Consider the following 18,465-nt stretch of genomic DNA (forward strand, 5'->3'; position numbering starts at 1 on the left):
CCTCCCTAGTATGGGAGCATATACTGTAGAAAAAAGAAGGGATATGAATAGTTAATATACTTTTTGATATGATTTCCATCTTAGTGTAATGGGGATGGCACATACTTAAAAAAATCTACTAAATTCTTGTTAAATATTCTTTGTTTCCCAGGTATGTGGAGTAATATCTATTCCCAGAATCTGCTTGATGCCTTATATTTAGCAGAACATTCAGAAGACTTCTGGCACAGATGGACAAGACCTAGAATGTATGAAATTGGTTAGTAGACTGTTGTTTCTCTTTTGATTAATTTGTCCAGAAAATGCTTCTCTTTGCTGTGCCTTATGGATATGATTTGGTGTGCCATTAATTAGTTGGTTAGTTAGTTAATTAGGAAATGGAAAGCTTGGGGATCTGTGCCTATTTCTTATCTTCCTTTGATAGACCCATCAACTCTTGGAGTTCAATATTGATCCCTTTGGAGAATCCTTTTCTAGATGTAGTTTTTGTCCTGGGCCCATTACCGAATTTGAGGAATGTGATCCCTGGGTCATTTCTTAAAAGCCAATTCCAATCACTTCTATAACTCTTACCTGGGAAATGTAATATAGACATGGCAACAATGTGGTAAAGTATAAAAATATAAGAATATTGTGGAAATGATTATTTTTCAACAAAATCAAAATTTGGTAAAATTGCAGGTACTGAATTTGCCCTTTTAAGTAACATTCAATTTTATTTGACATTTATCTTTGCAAACTGCAAATAACCTCTTAAATTGTCTTGTTTTGACTCTTTCAAGAACACAGCTGGTTTTGCAGGATTGAATCTGGGTCAGTCACCAGAACCAGAGGTTTCATCTACCAAGCTTTTGGACTCCTGCTGGAGCCCATGCTCAGGGAACTTCTTTCTCACTAGATGTATTGCCTCTCTGAATGGGCTGTTTGAATGATGGATCTAAATAAAGATTTCTCTGTTTTACAGAAGAAGATATTCCCCCTTGGTTGCCCAAGAGACCATATGTGCAGCCAACACGTCTTTTCATCCCTAATGGTTCTGTGTCAGATGTGATTAGAGATGTTATAACTATGCGTCCAGTTGTTGGATCCTATTCCAATTTTATTAAAGGTCTGCAGTTCAACGACAAATACTTGGAGAACAACAATTTTTCTATGTGGAAGGGTAATATAAACAAAATTTCTTTTTTCAGATATAGGGAAATTCTCAAGCTCCATGACATGAATTTGTCATCTTTTCTTACATTACCATCCCTGACATAATATATTTCTGGATTAAGTCATTAGACTATTCTAGGAATGAGAGATATATAGAGATTGCTGAATCTGTTTTGAGGGTCATATTTGATGCTTTGAAAATTTTGAGTCTCCATCCAGGTGATACTGGAAATAGTCTATCCCAGCTTGTTTGTGGTTTTGAAATAAACGGTAGTTGATAAGCACATATTTCTTAGAATTTATTTATTTATTATTTATATTTTGGTTCAATTTATATGCCGCCCTTTTCCGGAGACTCAGGGCGGCTTACAATGCGTTAAGCAATAGCCTTCATACTTTTGTATATACCTGCTTACTAGGGCTTTTGCCCTCCCCGCAAGCGGTGTTCTTTTTTATACAAAGTCAGCCTATTGCCCCCACAAACTGGGTCCTCATTTTACCTACCTCGAAAGGATGGAAGGCTGAGTCAACCTTGAGCCTGGTGAGATTTGAACTTGCAGTAATTGCAGGCAGCTGGTGTTACTTAACAGTGCTTTAGTCTGCTGCACCACCAAGGCTCTTTTGACTAAAAAAACACACTTGTTCAGACCATTTCCCCCAAATTCTTTGCAGGTAAAACTTTCTGAGGATTATTTGCATTCTTTTTGCTTTCATTATTTATAAACCTCTTTTACAACAGGGATTGAAAACCTGTGACTCTCCAGTTGTTGTTGGAAGTCCTAACAGCAGGCCAAGGGAGCCAAAGATCACTCTAAAATTTTGAGTACAGTAAATATGCATTTTGTCTTTCAGATACTGTACTGGATTGTAACCCCAATCACCTGACTGAGTCTGAAGAATATTTGGAGCTTGTAGACACAGCTTTCTTTATCAATACCAGCTGCCCACCTCTTTTAAGACCAGAAAGACAAGTAGACATTATTATACATTTAAATTACAGTGGAGGATCACAGGAATTGGTGAGAAACTTTTTTATTCTCTTTAATCACTGGCCTCTTCATTCATGTTTCTTCACCTCTTATAAAGCAGTAGTGCTAGGAAGATTTCTAAGGTCCCTTCCAACTTTTTTATTCTGTATTTCTGTACTTCTGCCAGGTATGATGTGCCTATGTTATTCCTGACAGTTGCCTGTCCATAGTTTCTTTAGAATATCTAGCCTTTGTGAAATAAAAAAGATGCATTTATATCTCTTGGGTCTTGATTACTCTTGTGTTTAATACTTTAGCCACTGGATTTAAGCACAAGGTACTATCACCATCAGGGCATCCCATTCCCTAAGACTGTTCTGACAGAAGAAGACAGAAAGCATCTCAAGGAATGTTATCTCTTTGACGATGCAGAAAGTCCAAAGGCTCCTATATTGCTATATTTTCCACTGGTGTGTGACAGCTTCCAAAAATACAAGGCACCTGGTAAGTTACAAAGGCTACTTGGGGACAGTGGTGGGATTCAGCCAGTTCGCACCCCTTTGGGAGAACCGGTTGTTAACTTTCTGAGCAGTTTGGCAAACTGGTTGTTGGAAAAAATAATTAGGGCAGAGAACTGGTTGTTAAATTACTTGAATCCCACCACTGCTTGAGGACCACATTGCTTTCCTACCTGCTGATCTTATTTCCTATATATGTTTCTCATGTATGTGCATCCTAAAGGAATTGACAGTAATTTTTAAGCATTAGTATAAAATGAATGTCTTTATTTAGCGTATGGCATATCATACATGGACTAACAATATATATTAACATTTCACCTAATTCCGTAGAAAAAAATTAAATATAAATGTCAAAAAGGTCTATGTTCAAATATAAAATGAAAATAAAAATCAATATTAGTTGTAGTATTACTAATACTAGTACTACTAGAGCCGTAGTGGCACAGTGGTTAGAATGCAGTACTGCAGCCTAACTCACCGCTCACTCCAAGAGTTCGATTCTGAGTGGCTCAGGGTTGACTCAGCCTTCCATCCTTCCAAAGTTGGTAAAATGAGGACCCAGATTGTTGGGGGCAATATGCTGACTCTGTAAACTGCTTAGAGAGGGCTGTAAAGCACTATGAAGCAGTATATAAGTGCTATTGCTATCAATACTAATGAGAATTTATTGCTGTAAAAAAGACAATTTAGAAAGGATGAGTTTTTAGCAAACTCTTAACACTTGACACTTGGCATTAAGGCCTAGTATTCTAGAGAAAATGAATTAGATGCAACATTCCTTTCTTCTGAACTTATTTTCAATGCTTCATACAATGAACAATTTTGGATCACTACTGTGTATCATCCTCTCCTTCTTTTGTTTCTGCAGGTCAATCTGTAATGACACTGTACATGGTTGAGAATAAAATATTAATGTTAGTCTTAACCTAAACAACTTTCTCTCATATCTCAATAATCTTAGATTTCAATTCCTGTGTTATTAGTACTGATAAAAGAAATATAATTATGATGATTTCAACTAAGATAATTTCATATTATTATAGGTATCCTTTGTTTCTCACCAGCATGGAACAATTTAGGAACAAAGGGAGATGCTCCATTCTCCTCCTCCTTGACTGTTGTTACTAATGAAGCTTGTATTATATATTGATGCAAATATGAGTTAGATGCAACATTCCTTTCTTCAGATCTTATTTTCAATGCTTCATAAATTGAACCATTTTAGATTACAACTGTTTATTAAATCTGTTTGCTATCTTCCTTCCTTCCTTCCTTCCTTCCTTCCTTCCTTCCTTCCTTCCTTCCTTCCTTCCTTCCTTCCTTCCTCTTTCCCTCCCTCCCTCCCTCCCTCCCTTCCTCCCTCCCTTTTGTTTCTCCAGGTGTGGAACGTAGTCCAAATGAGATGGACGATGGCTATGCTGATATCACTAGCACTATTTTTTCTCCATATGCTACTGGCATTCTGCAATACTCAGAGGAGGACTTCAATAAGCTGATAAATTTGACCAGCTATAATATTCTGAACAATGAACATATGATTCTTCAGGCTTTACGGACAGCAGTTGAAAGAAAAAAGCAGCAGAATTTCCATTCCTCTTTTTAATCCTTTCCAATGCTTTCTCCATATTTTCTAACCTGGGAAGCTAACAGGTTTACTTCATTTGTGCTACTGGCCAGTAATAAACACATGGGAAATAGGATAGGCATCAGATTTAGAAAAATCAATTTGGAACAGAATTTAGAGCTATCTGAAATGAAGGAGGGCTTACTGAAATAAATTAAATCTATTTGTTGTGATCAATGCATGTCCCCCACTTTTGGCATGTCAAAAGTGCTTTATCTTTGTTCATTTGCAATAATGAGGAAGAGGTATATTGAGAGTGAGTGCTCGGAAAGTATGTATTCAAAACGTGCTTTACAAATGGAATTAGAATAAAAAATTAACTTCTAATCCAGCATATTATAAGATTTATTGAAGTACAATCATTAAATGGCAAAGGATTCTGAAGTTTGGGACTTAGTTTATAAATTTGAAGGTGGCTGTATCAAGTGATTTATGTATCAGATATGCATGTATGCATGAGATACACATTACAAATCAAACATAGACTTTAAAAACCAAAATAATAATTTTGCAAGTCTTCACCTGAATCCCAGCTGTGAATTTCTGATATTTTTATTTCCATCCTTGCACAGGATAGGCTGGAATAGTTATGAGACAGGGGTCATTCTGTCCAAAATATCCACCATCAGAAATCCTGTTTTTTCCAACAATTTTTGAGACGTCTGAGTATCCCAAAGATGTTTTTCCAAAAGGCAACTGGACTTTCTTGTGTTTTTTTCCCCTTTGAAAACATTTTGCTTCTCATCCAGAAGCTTCTTCAGTTCATCTGTGTAGTCCAGGACAGCTTGGATTGTGTTAGGAGTCATAGTGTGATGGACCATGTTTCTCAGGTGCCTGGCGTGCTCTGCTTCCTTCACTACCTCAGCCATCAATTAAAGTCCTTCTAATTCTCCTTACACTTATCTTAATCTGCACTGGAAGGTGAAATTAGGAATTTAACGGGTGAAAATGCCATATATATATATAGACGCTAGCCATGAGTGGAATCATGGAATTATCTGTGGTTTGCATAGATGCTGATGAGTGGAATATTGGAGAAGATTTGTATAACCCCTTGAATATTACTTTATTTTCAAAAACAGTTTAAATGTTCCATGTAACCATTAAAAACAACAACCCAGAATAATGTTTGATTTTCAAATGCTACAAAGTGACTGTGCATATTAGGAGCTTAGTTGATTTTCAGAATAGTTTCCTGTCTCATTTTAAGTGTTGGCATTAACTTGTAAAGACGTTCTTGGTTGGGGCTACAGATTCTGAAGGAAGAGTTTATGTCAAGAGAAGTGACTGTGTAAATACCTCAATGGGGGATTGCCTGGTCCAAGATTAACCCATCCCCAGTGAGATATTCCTAGCACTGACTGAATTTTATTTTCAATGCCAGGCAAATAATTTTTTATCCCCCCAACACTTTTAATCAATTCATGTATTAACCTCAAATAAGTGTTAAAAAATCTGCTGCTTATAAACTCCTCAGGTTCCTCCATTTATTGTTTTACCATTGGTGTGTCATGTCTCTTAATTATGATATTGTTTGATAACTTGTTCAGAATTTCATTAGATGTTGTTAATATGTTGTAAACCATTCTGGGAAAACCTCATTTTGTAGGACACGCTACAAATCTTAAAAATGAAAATGAAATAAATCTGCTTTATGAGCTGTGGTGGCGCATTGGTTAGAGTGCAGTATTGCAAGCTATTTCTGCTGATTGCCAGCTGCCTTCAATTTGGCAGTTCGAATCTCACCAGGCTCAAGGTTGACTCAGCCTTCCATCCTTCCGAGGTGGGTAAAATGAAGACCCAGAGTGTTGGGGGCAATATGCTGACTCTGTAAACCACTTAGAGAGGGCTGTAAAGCACTGTGAAGTGGTATATAAGTCTAAGTGCTATTGCTATTGCTATTATTCAGATTAGGATTCCTGTTTATACAAAGCAGTGTTTTATCAACAACATCTTATTGTTCTCCCATACTAATAATGGAAATGCATTCAGTTCCATAGATTGACTGATTGATTGTGGGGGGCATGAAATTCATAAAGCTGTACAAAAAAAAAACAAACAAACATGTATATGGGACTCAGCTGACTTTACTTGAAAAAGCTAAACTGGTTCTGGCTTAATTAGTGCGCAGATAGAGGAACAATCTGGGAAGGCCAGAACTAGACAGAGAAGTTAAAAATGCTTCTTGGAAACAGCAATGCGAACAGCCAGTTCCATAATGAGTCAGCCAGCAAGTTGTTTGTTGCCTCAAAGACAACCTTACATACACTTTTTAACACTTTCAACAGAACAAGTTTTGATCACTTTTCACTATCTCACAGAGAGATTTATAACCAAGTATATGATGAACATTTTGGTCAATCTACACAATAATCCAGTGACGGGTATAGTAGTGGATGCAAAAGGAATTTTGCAAGATTTTTTTTTCCTGTACCATTTTGTTATTTGTTAACTGGAAGATTGATTTTCCAGACAGTGGAATAGCTGTAAAATATGCATGAAGACCCACCAAAGCCAGTCACAGCAAAAAGAGCAAAAGTCCTAATCAAAACTCATTTATCACAGTTTTCTGGTCATAAAAAGGCCACTTTTTATTCACTACAGATGGGCAATTTTGATAAGCAATTGCCAGTTAGGGCTCAGGGAAAGAAGACTCCCAAAATGCCAAATATTGCTTTAGTTCCAGTTGCTTGCTTGGATCTACCCAATTAAGGTTTGAGAATCACATATGTGTTAGAGGAGATTCTGTGTTTTGTACACATTATGGACTATTCTGGAGGTATGCTGTTTATCGATATTTGAATGAATCATTTTCAACAGAGTGAAAGGAAAAGAGTTTTCTAGGAATCTGATAAAAATATACATTATTTTGTATATGATTCCCATTTTTTCTTTTTATTAAGATTTTTATTACATATGAGGTTTATATGAGGTTTGATTATTCAATCAAAACAAATGACTTATTAAAACTATATAACATCAGATTTTATAGCTTCTTTTTTCTTTACATCATTGTTTTTTTAAATAATGCAAAAAAGGGGAACTCTTACAGACCATGTGCCACAGAATAGAGTTTTCGTAGCACTTCGAATACCCCAAATATGAAACTTTTAAAGACTTCCCAAATAGAAAGTGAAATTTGAGGCAATATGCCTTTTACATATTTCTCTGATTACTATAAGTTGCATCATTCAATATGTCTCATATCAGTAATTTGGTGAGCAAGTGTTAATATGTCTAAAAATAATAAGCGAATTCCTTTTAAAATAATTCCCACTCCAGCTATTTCCTCCCCCACCCAGCAAATCTCTGGGAGAGGAAAACAGAATGAAAGGCAAATTCAAACAGAGTATTGGGCTAATTCCTATTCTGTTTTTTGTTAATTCAAAGTAGCAGTGGCAATATAGATAGCATGATAAATATTGCAATGGAATTGTGCTTTTCATTTTGTTTGTATCTTTTCCACTAATAAAAACAAGCAGAATTTGCAGGTGTGTATATATTTAGAATTTTATATAAGAATATCATCTCAAAATGTTTGCAAAAGTCTAAATATATAACATGAAAAAGCCAGGTCAACTATACTTTGAATATACAAATTCTATGAAATTACACATATGCAAATTACAGCCATTTTTCCAATCCATAGTTATAATTGTAATAAGTTGTTTTATTTCCCCATTTGTAAAGTACAAACCATTCCAATGCTCTGTCTTTAAACTACCTTGAATTCCCTCTGCCTGTAATAATTTAAATACGCAATTGATTGAAACAGGAAGGTACAATCCATGGTTTGCATCCAGCTCCCAGAGAGGTCTGGGAAGGCCCCTATGCTTTTCCCAGATGGTGCCCTCCCCCCATTTCCATTCCATCATGGTGTTGCCAATGCTATACTTTCTTGTCCCTTTCTTCTTTCTTTTCCTTTTCCTGCTTAATCCACAATTCCATCTTGTTGGAATACAATGTTTATGTATTTTGTACAACAACTACAGCAGTAGCCAGTAGGTGGCAGTGTTTATAGGTTTGTAGTTGTATCTAAGGTATATTCTATGTTTCCTGCTTCCTTTCTGCAGTTAAGTAGAAAAGCACATATGGACTGTGCACTGTTTGTTCTATATATAGAATTCTATATATAGAATTTCTAACACATCTCACTGCTGTCTTGTTATTCTCCCCATGAAGAAGCAGAAGTTGTATTGTTTTAGTCTCTTTCACTGGGAGGAATGGAGGAACAACAGTTGGATAATCAGTTAATTGATGTACTTCCAGGGATTCTGTGAAGCTTTAGAGAGATGAAGGGGCTAAAAGGTATGAGGTAGAGTTCCAGGAGACCTGGACCTTTTAGCCCCTTCATCTCTTTCAACAGAGAGATGCTCTGTTGTTGATATTTGAACAAGGTCCCCACCCCACCCCACATTTCTTATGTAATAATAGTGTAGTCAGACAGCCGATATCTGATAAATTTCTCTCTCTCCTGCACCTAAATCTCCTTCCATTTCAAAATATTTGGAGAGTACTATCATGTCATTTAGAAATGATTCACACTGCTTGATGACTGAAACATTAAGCAATAGACCGCATTGTGCTACTATTGTTGGAAACACCCAGCCAGGCAGGAGGAAGAATCAAGCAGGGAATCAGCCTTGAATCATTGCACAGCTGCAAGAGATCCAGGACTGATCCCTTCCCCTCCCAGACTCTAGATAGAACCTTATCTATCTGTTACCAAAGGAAGGCAAGAAGTCTTAAGAAGATTTTTGTATTGCGGGCAAAATACAACAATTAGCTTGACCTCTACACATGTAGATCTGGTTGCTTGCACCTGACATTCACAGATTAAAATACTTGTTCCATCCTTGTCGTCCTACCCACAATGTCTTCCCATTACGTTTATTCACATTTCAATCTATATAGCAGTCATTAAGCATTTAAGTAAGCAACTGATGAGAAATAGTGATGCACATTATAAATCAACACAGTAATTATAACTGTTAAGGATTATAATCCGGAAAGGCTTCTGCTATAACACATATATTAATAATTATGTATTGTAAGCCTTTTTTTCCCCCCTGTAATAGATTATTGTAGTGTTCTTTCTTTTCTGAAAATTACAATGAATTTTTGCAAGCCTGAACTCCTTTCTTTGTATATTTTGTTGCTTTGTTTAGGGATTGTCAGGTGTGAACAACCAGGCCCAAATATTGAAGCTAACTACTGTATTATATTCTGCTTATAATACAGGAATCTCCTCAGTCCGGCAGCTAATTTTGGGAACAATTAGATTAGATTCCAAGGAACCTGGAGAGAGCATTCAGTCTCAGCCCTTTTGCAGTTATGCAGTGACTCCAGGCTAACTCCACACTTGATTCTTCCTCCCTGCCAGGCTGGGTGTTTCCCAACAGGAATGGCAAAATATAGAGCGCCTTTTTACCTATTTGCGGGGTAAGGTAAGAGTTGAATCTTGAATGTTTTGAGAAGGTCATGGATTAATTGATAATGTGCCTTCAAGATAATGTGCCACCAATAGCCTCCCACCGGCCGGTACGCTCTCATAGAGTGGGGCTTCTCCAGGTGCCGTCGGCCAAACAATGTTGACTGGTGGCCCCCAGGGGGGAGCCTTTTCTGTGGGGGCACCTACTATCTGGAATGAGCTCCCCCCGGAGATATGGAGGATCCCGGATCTGCGCACCTTCCGTCGCGCTCTCAAGACTTTTTTATTCCATCAAGCCGGCCTGGCCTAAATCTTTTCCCTTTAAAATGTAAATTTTAATTTCTTTTTAAAATTATTGGGTGTTTTTAATTTGTCTCGGCCAAATTGTTTTAATTCAGTTTTATTCTGTTTTTAAATTTTGTATTTATGTGTTTTATTCTGTGGCTGTTCACCACCCTGAGTCCTTCGGGAGTAGGGCGGTATACAAATCCAATAAAATGAAAAATGAAAAAAATGAAATGAAAATGAAAATGAAAGTTGGTGCTGATTCTTAGGGACCACATAGAGGGATCATCTGTCCCCAATCTGACTCTTTGAGTCTTTGAATGCTATGCTCTTTGCCACTGCAATAAAGTCCATTCCCTGTGTGTCTGGTTGTCCTTCTTTTTCTTTCCATTTTTCCCAGGGTTATATCATTCTCAATAGATGAGTCATGACTTAGCTTATTGTTTTCAAAAATATAAAATAATCTTTCCTTTAATTAAATATGTATGCTCTCTGCTTTATGAACAAATATTACATGTTGCCATAAGTCATGGGCAATTTATGCTCTATTGTGAAATTTATTTCCTCTTATAAATTAAATAACTGTTGGAACTCTTGATAATAAGAACTCTTTGCAATAAGTTCAGTTACTTTTGGATCTTGTAATCATATAATGTTTTACTCTCTTGTAATTCCTTTCTCTCCAATCTTTCCGCTTTGCAAGAGAACAAAACAACAACAACAGATCAGGCAGAGGACAATGCATACTGACTGTAATGGTGATCATGTGATTGATAGATGCTGAAATGGTGTGCCCAATGTAGGCATTGGTCATAAAGTTATTTTTCAGCACTATTGTAACTTTAAACAGTTGCTGAACAAGGCAGTCTATATAGCAGTGGTGGGTTGCTACTGGTTCGCACCGGATCAGGTGAACCGGTAGCGGTGGTGGCGGGAAGCTCTGCCCATCCACACACATGCTTCTGCGCATGCGCAGAAGCGTGCACACAAGTGAACTGGTAGTGACGGGATTTGGAACCTGCCCCTGCTATATAGGAAGGGTTAGATTTTCTGCCTTGTATGTTGTATGAACACCTAAATCATTAGGTGTTCCCTCATTATACGTAAAATTCTCTGGGTTCTTTAGAAAGATATCTGGCTATTAAAGTCATGAAAGAACTTGGTATATATACAAATACCCTCAAATTCAAATAGAACATTGTTGGATTTCTGAAAACATTATCACGTTTATACTGCTACCAGCAGATGGCATCCATTGTAAGCAATCAGCTTATCTTTATAAATTTTATGGCTAGAACTAGAACTAGGACTCACATTCTCTAGGTTTCTAACCAATGTCTTTACTACTGCAACACATTGGCTCTGATTGATACAGTACACAGATAATTAAACAGTTTTAAAGGTTTTGTTAGTTAAGAGGTATCAACTGCAATCCTAAACGCACTGACCACACTGGCCAAACCACACCAGGTTTGATGTCATTTGATATAGTATGTGCTCAGTATAGTATGTGAACTTTTTCAAGAGAATAGTTTATCCATAAACCACAATTATGCCTATCAAATTCTATTTAAAAAAAGAATCAATGCAAATTAATGTTTTCCTTAGAGGCAGTCTTTTCGTTTCAAGAAGAGCTAAGCCAAATCCCCACCTTTTCCCAATTTCACCTTGACAAACTAGTTGTCTAGAAACCCTACGACAGAGGACACCAAGACACAAATATTGCCCACGCATGAAAACCCCAATTTCTGTCAGAGGTGGTCAAAACCTTTCTTCCCAATCTCTGACTAAAACAGCTGATCTAGCCCCAGCAGGAGAAATATATTTTGGGGTTAGATGAGAAATGTGTGACAATTTACTAACAGTATTATAAGAACCAAAATCAACTGGCTAAATAACACCAACTGTCCTTGAATTCTATTTACCTGTTTCGAAGAACTTATGCACTATTTAAAAGGTGGATCTTTGTATTTTTTCAGTGACCAAAAATAGAATTTCTTGAGGGAATTTAGGAATATAAAGCTGGCAAGATGGAGTAAATGTAACAAGACTCTGTGACACAGTAATGACAAGGCAAGACGTGATATAACATTGCCTTGTAAGCTCTCCTTTGCTTTGATGTGTCATAATATCTCTGTGAGTCAGCGTTTATATAATTAACATCATTATATGTGCTCAAATGCTTGTTTGTTTGTTTCCCTAGCATGGAATAATTAAAGTACCACTTCTACTTGATCTTTCTGTTTGATTATATTTTAAGAAAATATTTCTGGGAATCAAGTTATAACACTTAACTTCAGCGGTTATTATGTAGAAACCCTTGCTGCTATGAATCACACGTAGACACGCTTGAGTTTAAACACTTGAACAGTGTTTCAATATAACAAAACGGGTATTTATTTAATAATAAGATTTATTAATCTTGGCATAATATACTTGGTTATAACATTATTAATTAGTTTTCCCCCTTCCCCCCCTCCCCAAGAATCTGGAAGTAAATTCCATGGCACCCAATAAATGTATATCTGTTGTTTGAGGCTTTGTGAGCAACAATTCATTTGGCAGGTATTAGAAATAAAACAAGGTTGTAGAATGCGCCTTAAGCAATTTATTTAAATGCACAAGTATTCATTTTCTCGAATAAGAAAGATGTTTGACTGCTTTAACCAGTTTTAAAATAATTGTACTTGTGGAAGAAAGAGGAATCTAAAGGTCTAAAATTATCCTAGATAACAAATGCATAAATGTGTGGAAACAGAATTTAAATATCTGGACCCCTTTGCAGTCAAGTATCAGGGCCGGAAATAAGATTGAAACAATATTAGTTGCACTTCGTATGACCTCTGGTGGGAGTGGGATGGAGGTAACATATTCAACCTGGCTCTCCTTGATCTCATGGTGGCTTTCAGTATCATTGATCATGGAATCCTTTTGGGTTGTCTCTGGGCTCACCTATTTCTTTTGAGGTCAGTCCTGATCAGGTGTGATAGGGAGCAAGAGGTCCAACACATCGCTCTGCACCAGGGGTGGGTTTCTACTGGTTTGCCCTGGTTCGGGCAAACTGGTAGTGGTGGCGGCGGGAGGTTCCGCCCACCCGCCCAGATGTCACCAAAAATGCTCTGTGCATGCGCAGAAGCACCGCACGCTACCAATAGCGAACCAGTAGCGCCGGGATTTGAATACCACCACTGCTCTGCATTGTGTGGTGCCATAGGGCTCACTGTTTGCCCCTTTCCTTTTGAACATCCACATGAAGACAGTGGATAAGATCATCTGTCACCATGAGATAAAGTACCATCAATATGCAGATGATACTCAGTTGTATATCTCCACCCCTGTGAACTAAGTGTTCTGTGATGCCCTCTCATGGTGTTTGGAGCCTGTGGGGGATCTGGATGGAGAATAAGAGGCTTCAGTTGATCCCTGGTAAGAGAGACTGGCTATGGGTAGAGCCTCTTCTGTATCTGGAGGTAGACCATCTTTGGTTCTGGATGGGGTTACACTGCCCAAATGAACCTTGTGTGTAATCTGGGGGTTCTCCTGGACTCACAACTCCTGCTCAAGGAGCAGGTGGCAATCAAACTTTGTGCTGTGCATCGGTTACACCTTTTCTTGGATTGAGAGGTCCTTTTTTTCAATCATATTCTGGTCATCCCCATATTCACTACTGCAGTGTGCTCTAGTGGGGCTACCTTGAAAAATATCCAAAAGTTTCAACTGGTGTAGAATGCAGTGACCCAAGCAGTTTTGGGTGCCTGCCATGTTATGTTAGCTGTAGTTGGGTTCCCATTTGGTTCAAGGCTCAATTTAAGCTAATGGTTTTAACCTTTAATGGCATCAGAGCCATCTCATACCTATTTCATCAACATGTTCCATATGATCATTCAGGAAGGGTATGTTATAGTCTTAGATCCTGTGCTGGCTAATGACTCTTCTTGGTGGGGCTATAAAGGGCCTTTGAAACTAATGCAAGTTGAAAGGAGGGGAAAAGAGACACCTTGGATGAAGTTTTTATTCTCTTTCTGAAAATTCTTTAAAAACTTGTATGGTATTATATTCTTCCTTTTCTATGTTTACAGGTAGTCCTCAACTTACAACCATTTGTCTACCCTGTTTCCCCCAAAATAAGACATCCCCTGATAATAAGCCCAATTGGGCTTTTGAGCGCGTGGCAATAAAGTCAAGCACTTATTTTCAGGGTTCAAAAAAATATAAGACAGGGTCTTAATTCCGGGGAAATACGGTAGTGACATTGAAAGTTACAATGGGACTGAAAAAAGTGACTTATGACCAATCCTTGAACTTATGACCATTGCAGCATCCTTATGATCATGTGATCAAAATTTAGGAGCTTAGCAACCAGCATATATTACAATGGTTGCAGTGTCATGTAGTCATGTGATCATCATTTGTGACATTCCGGGCTGTAAATTCAATGGGGGATGCTGGATTCACTTAGCGACTGGGTGTTTCACTGAACAGCTGCAGAGATTTGCTTAATAACCATGGCAAAAAAAGTTCTAAAATCGGGTGTGACATACTCAACAGCCACCTTGCTTAGCAATGAAAATTTTAGTTCCAATAGTGGTTATAAGTCAAGGACTATCTTTGTAGATCCAAACCAAAATTCTATCATATACTGTTTATGGGACATCAAACCCAACTAAAATAGAAATGGTAAGAGTAGTTTAATTAACACTCTCAGGATTACGGAGTTTTTGTATCAGCAGAACACCACAAATTAACACCTTGCTTGCATTGCAGTCAGGCATCAAATCTTTCACTTAGCACAATAAAATGCCCTACAGCATTCAAAGACTTTCTCAATATTTTTGTAGCCTTTTAATGGTATCAAAAACTTGCCTTGTCATCCCAATATGTTATTTTCCTCTTTCCCTACTGGTGATGCTTACACAGCAACCCATTTTATCAAATTGGCTTTACCAGAGGTTAGTAATATAGTTTTAAAGTGTGCACATGACATATGACTTATAAGACGAGTCACTGCAAGCAATCTCATGGGTGTGCAGTTGGTAAAATACCATTCATCCTTGGGAAGGACACAGGGATGCCCACAGAAATGGTCAAAATGTCATGACGGCGGTTATGATCATGCAATCGATCATAGATAGTCACATCTGCCAAAGGGTGGAGCTTCAGTTGCATAGTCACAACTGCCATTTTGACTTTTTGGTCATCCTTCACAGACTCTCCTGGAAGGACAGATCATCCTACATCTGTCATGAAGGAGCGTGGAAAAAATCCAAGGGTGTTTTTTTTCAATGTAGCCACAACTGGTTCCAGCTTCTCCTCTTCCACACCTCCTCTTCTTTTAAGTAGAACCAAATCCTTTGTCTAAGTGCACTCAGTCTATTCCCATTGTTCCTCTTGCACCCACCCCAAAGGCCAGAAGGGTACTTACAGTGCTTAATCACCCCTCCAAATAATGGTCTAATACAGGTAGTTCTCGCTTACCGACTGCCAATTTGGCACTTGTTCAAAGGTGCAACAATGTAAGAAAACGTAGCTTTGTGATCAGTCCTCACATTTATGACTGTGGAGTAGTCTTGTGGTCATGTGGTCACCATTTATGTGCTTCCCAACCAACTTGCAACAACCAGAGTTAACAAACAACATGGAAGTAAAAAGTCGTGGCCAAAGCATTGTTTCAGTTAATGGCTGAATGGAAAGCAAGGTTAGAAACCCTTTGTGGTCACATGATTTTCTGCTTAGTGACTGTGGCACATAGTGACTGAGTCGCTGGTCCCAAGTGTGGTCACTAAACAAGGACTACCTGTGAAAGTGCTACTATTCCAAACTGCACAGTGCACTGGCTCATTGCAAGTCGTTGTCCCTCTGAAGTAGGATGCCAGAGACATAATACTCAGGCTTCCTAAAATGGATGGACCAACCAGCACCAGGCCTCAATGGGATTCCCTCAGGAAAAAGCCCAGCAATAGCAAAACAAAATTTAACTACTAGTTCAAACAAATTGACTAGATAATACCATTGAGCAGATCTAAGTAAAGTCCCACTGATGTTATGAGTACATTCAACATATCATTTGACACTAATAGGGCCTTAGCATTTGAACTTAGCTTAGCTGAATTTGAACTGAATTGTGCTCATTTTTCAAAGACCAGTTATTCTCAAAAAAGTAATTTTTCTATAGAATCTCACTAAAAATTTGGAAGCAAATTTTGGAAGCAAATTGCTGCTGGCTGTGTCTGAACACACCTGGAGGTCACTAAATTATTCATCTATCTATCTAAGGGAGATTGGTAGTTCAAAAATGTGAAAAAAAATAAAGGAATAAGAATAAATTTATATAGCAGAGCAGAGTAAGGAATTTGAGATGGGCAGCCATATAAACTGAAATAATAAAAAAATAATTAATTGGGGGACATGATTCATTTGTATTCTAAGTATTTCCTCTTCCTTTCAAATGCTGAAAATCCCAGGATAGACATGTTAGCTACAGAGATTAGGGTTCAAGTTCCCCCTAAATCATGGAAATTAAAAGATGATCCTGAGTCAATCATTTTCCTCTCTTCTAATCTACCCCATAAAATAGCTGCTGTGACAATAAAAATGAAGCAAGACCATATATACAGTAAACTCCTTAGAAGACCAGAGAAATTAAATTGTAATGAATTAAAATCCACAGACTGCATTTTCGTATGGAAGGATGTAGAAATTCTTATACAGTGGACAGCAAATCTGCTAACCTTGTACTGGATCCCCAAAACCCAGTCCTCCACCCTAAAATGTTTAATATATTAAATCTATTCTCGGGTCGATGCTCTCTTTTTCCTGATTCTCTGACTTTCTGTCTTTGCAAACTGAAGAATGGGCCAAAGTTATGGTAGACTCAGCATAAAAATATAATCACTGACTGGCTATTCTGACTTCCTTCATATCTATGTGGCAGCAGTCTAGCCTCAAATTAACCAAAATGATTACTTCAACAGGCTAAGGAAGAGAGGGAGGGAACTATGTTTCTGGAATTCAGAGAGAGGTGTGGTCATGAATCATGTTTTAAAACATCTTCTTGTCTCCTTCAGTTAGGAGAGTGTCAGTTGTGGATTCTATCGCTGTTTCCCATTCTCAGCTCCTGGAGTGAATTATATGCAATTTATACTACCATGGGAGCAAATTACAGTTCATTTGAGGTAAGAAAATCATTTGTTGTTAGAGACTTGCTATTGTCTCTACTGTTTTAGAGACATCATGTAATATATTTGTGCTTCTTTCTCATTGAAAAGTTAGGCAGAATATAGAAATCCTTACATACAGAATACAGAATAACAGAATTGGTAGTGACCTTAGAGGGAGGTCATCTAGTCCATCCCCCTAATCAAGCAGGACAACCTATAGCATTCTGGACAAATGGCTGTCCAATATCTTCTTAAAAACCTCCAGTGATGGAGCCCCATAAACAATATTAATGGGGAAATTGTGGTACTCATATGCCAGTAAATACTTGAAAAGTATCAAATCAGTATTTGAAATTAGTGTTTTAAATACATCTATTTTGGTTTTTGTTTAGGGCATAGCCAACAATCGAGAAGAACCGGAAAGGGTATGTACAAAATGTATGAGTGCTGAGTTGAAAATCTTCACATATTTTGCAGTTATTCTCATTTAATTTTAGACAAAAACGCTTTGGGAAAAAAAGTGAATTACTTTGAAAATGGTCAGGCATGGATTTTTGTGTTTATATAGTGAAAAATGGTTTCTGTGGATGTAACCTGTCTTTCACTGAACAACTGACATCTTCTTTGCAAGCATCTATTAAAGCTCAAGGCTAGAAGTTGTGAGGAAAATCCTCTCTGTTTTCTTCAGATCAGGAAGCACAGATAGGCAGAAATAGCAGAGTGATGCAGAACCATGAAATTCAGGGACAGCAGCAATAACAAAACTACAACAATTGTAAGATTATTTTGAAATTTAAGAACTTTTGAAGTCCTTAGATCCTCTAAAGTAGGCAGAGTTAAAATTTTCAGTCCCATTTTTTAGTTAGGTGTTCAGGAGAATACAATAAATGTGAATAGGTCCCTTAATCCTTTCAGAAAGGATATGAAATCAGATGAAAGTAGGCTGATTTATAAATTAGTACTGTTTATATCAATATCATATGCCTTACAACAGGGGTCCCTAACCCTCAGTCTATGGCCCGGTGCCAGGCCACAGCCCATTCAAAACTGGGTCACGGAAGTGGTGGATGAGCACATGCGTGAATCCATCCCCTCCCCCTCATGTCTGCTACCGCTACTGCCTCTGCCAGTCCCCTGAGCTGGAAAGGTTGGAGACCACTACCTTACAAGGCCCTTTCTTCTTTTTATTTCATTTTTCTTTTATTTATAGGTGATTTCCTTCTCCTTCTTTATATACTTTTTCTCATTCTCTCACTCTTAGCTTATTTTATGGGCATGTGAGCATTTGCATCTTTTAAGAAGATGTACAATGTACATTTCATTA

General features: G+C 37.6%; 2 protein-coding genes across 2 annotated transcripts in view; both read left to right on the top strand.

The window, feature by feature from the left end:
• LOC139311348 (cytosolic phospholipase A2 epsilon-like) overlaps positions 1-4,247 on the top strand; it is a 35,575-nt gene extending 31,328 nt beyond the window's left edge. The window contains exons 18-22 of the mRNA XM_070935767.1: positions 152-259; positions 965-1,162; positions 2,008-2,174; positions 2,441-2,627; positions 4,024-4,247. Of these exons, the coding sequence (XP_070791868.1) occupies positions 152-259; positions 965-1,162; positions 2,008-2,174; positions 2,441-2,627; positions 4,024-4,247 (884 nt within the window). The remainder of the gene's footprint in view (positions 1-151; positions 260-964; positions 1,163-2,007; positions 2,175-2,440; positions 2,628-4,023) is intronic.
• A 12,882-nt stretch (positions 4,248-17,129) lies between these two features.
• LOC139307938 (cytosolic phospholipase A2 epsilon-like) overlaps positions 17,130-18,465 on the top strand; it is a 58,573-nt gene continuing 57,237 nt past the window's right edge. The window contains exons 1-2 of the mRNA XM_070931298.1: positions 17,130-17,156; positions 17,534-17,566. Of these exons, the coding sequence (XP_070787399.1) occupies positions 17,130-17,156; positions 17,534-17,566 (60 nt within the window). The remainder of the gene's footprint in view (positions 17,157-17,533; positions 17,567-18,465) is intronic.

Source organism: Pituophis catenifer, unplaced genomic scaffold (genome assembly GCF_029215685.1).
Source record: "Pituophis catenifer annectens isolate HBS135680 unplaced genomic scaffold, rPitCat1.0.hap2 SCAF_1, whole genome shotgun sequence".
NCBI lineage: Eukaryota > Metazoa > Chordata > Lepidosauria > Squamata > Colubridae > Pituophis > Pituophis catenifer.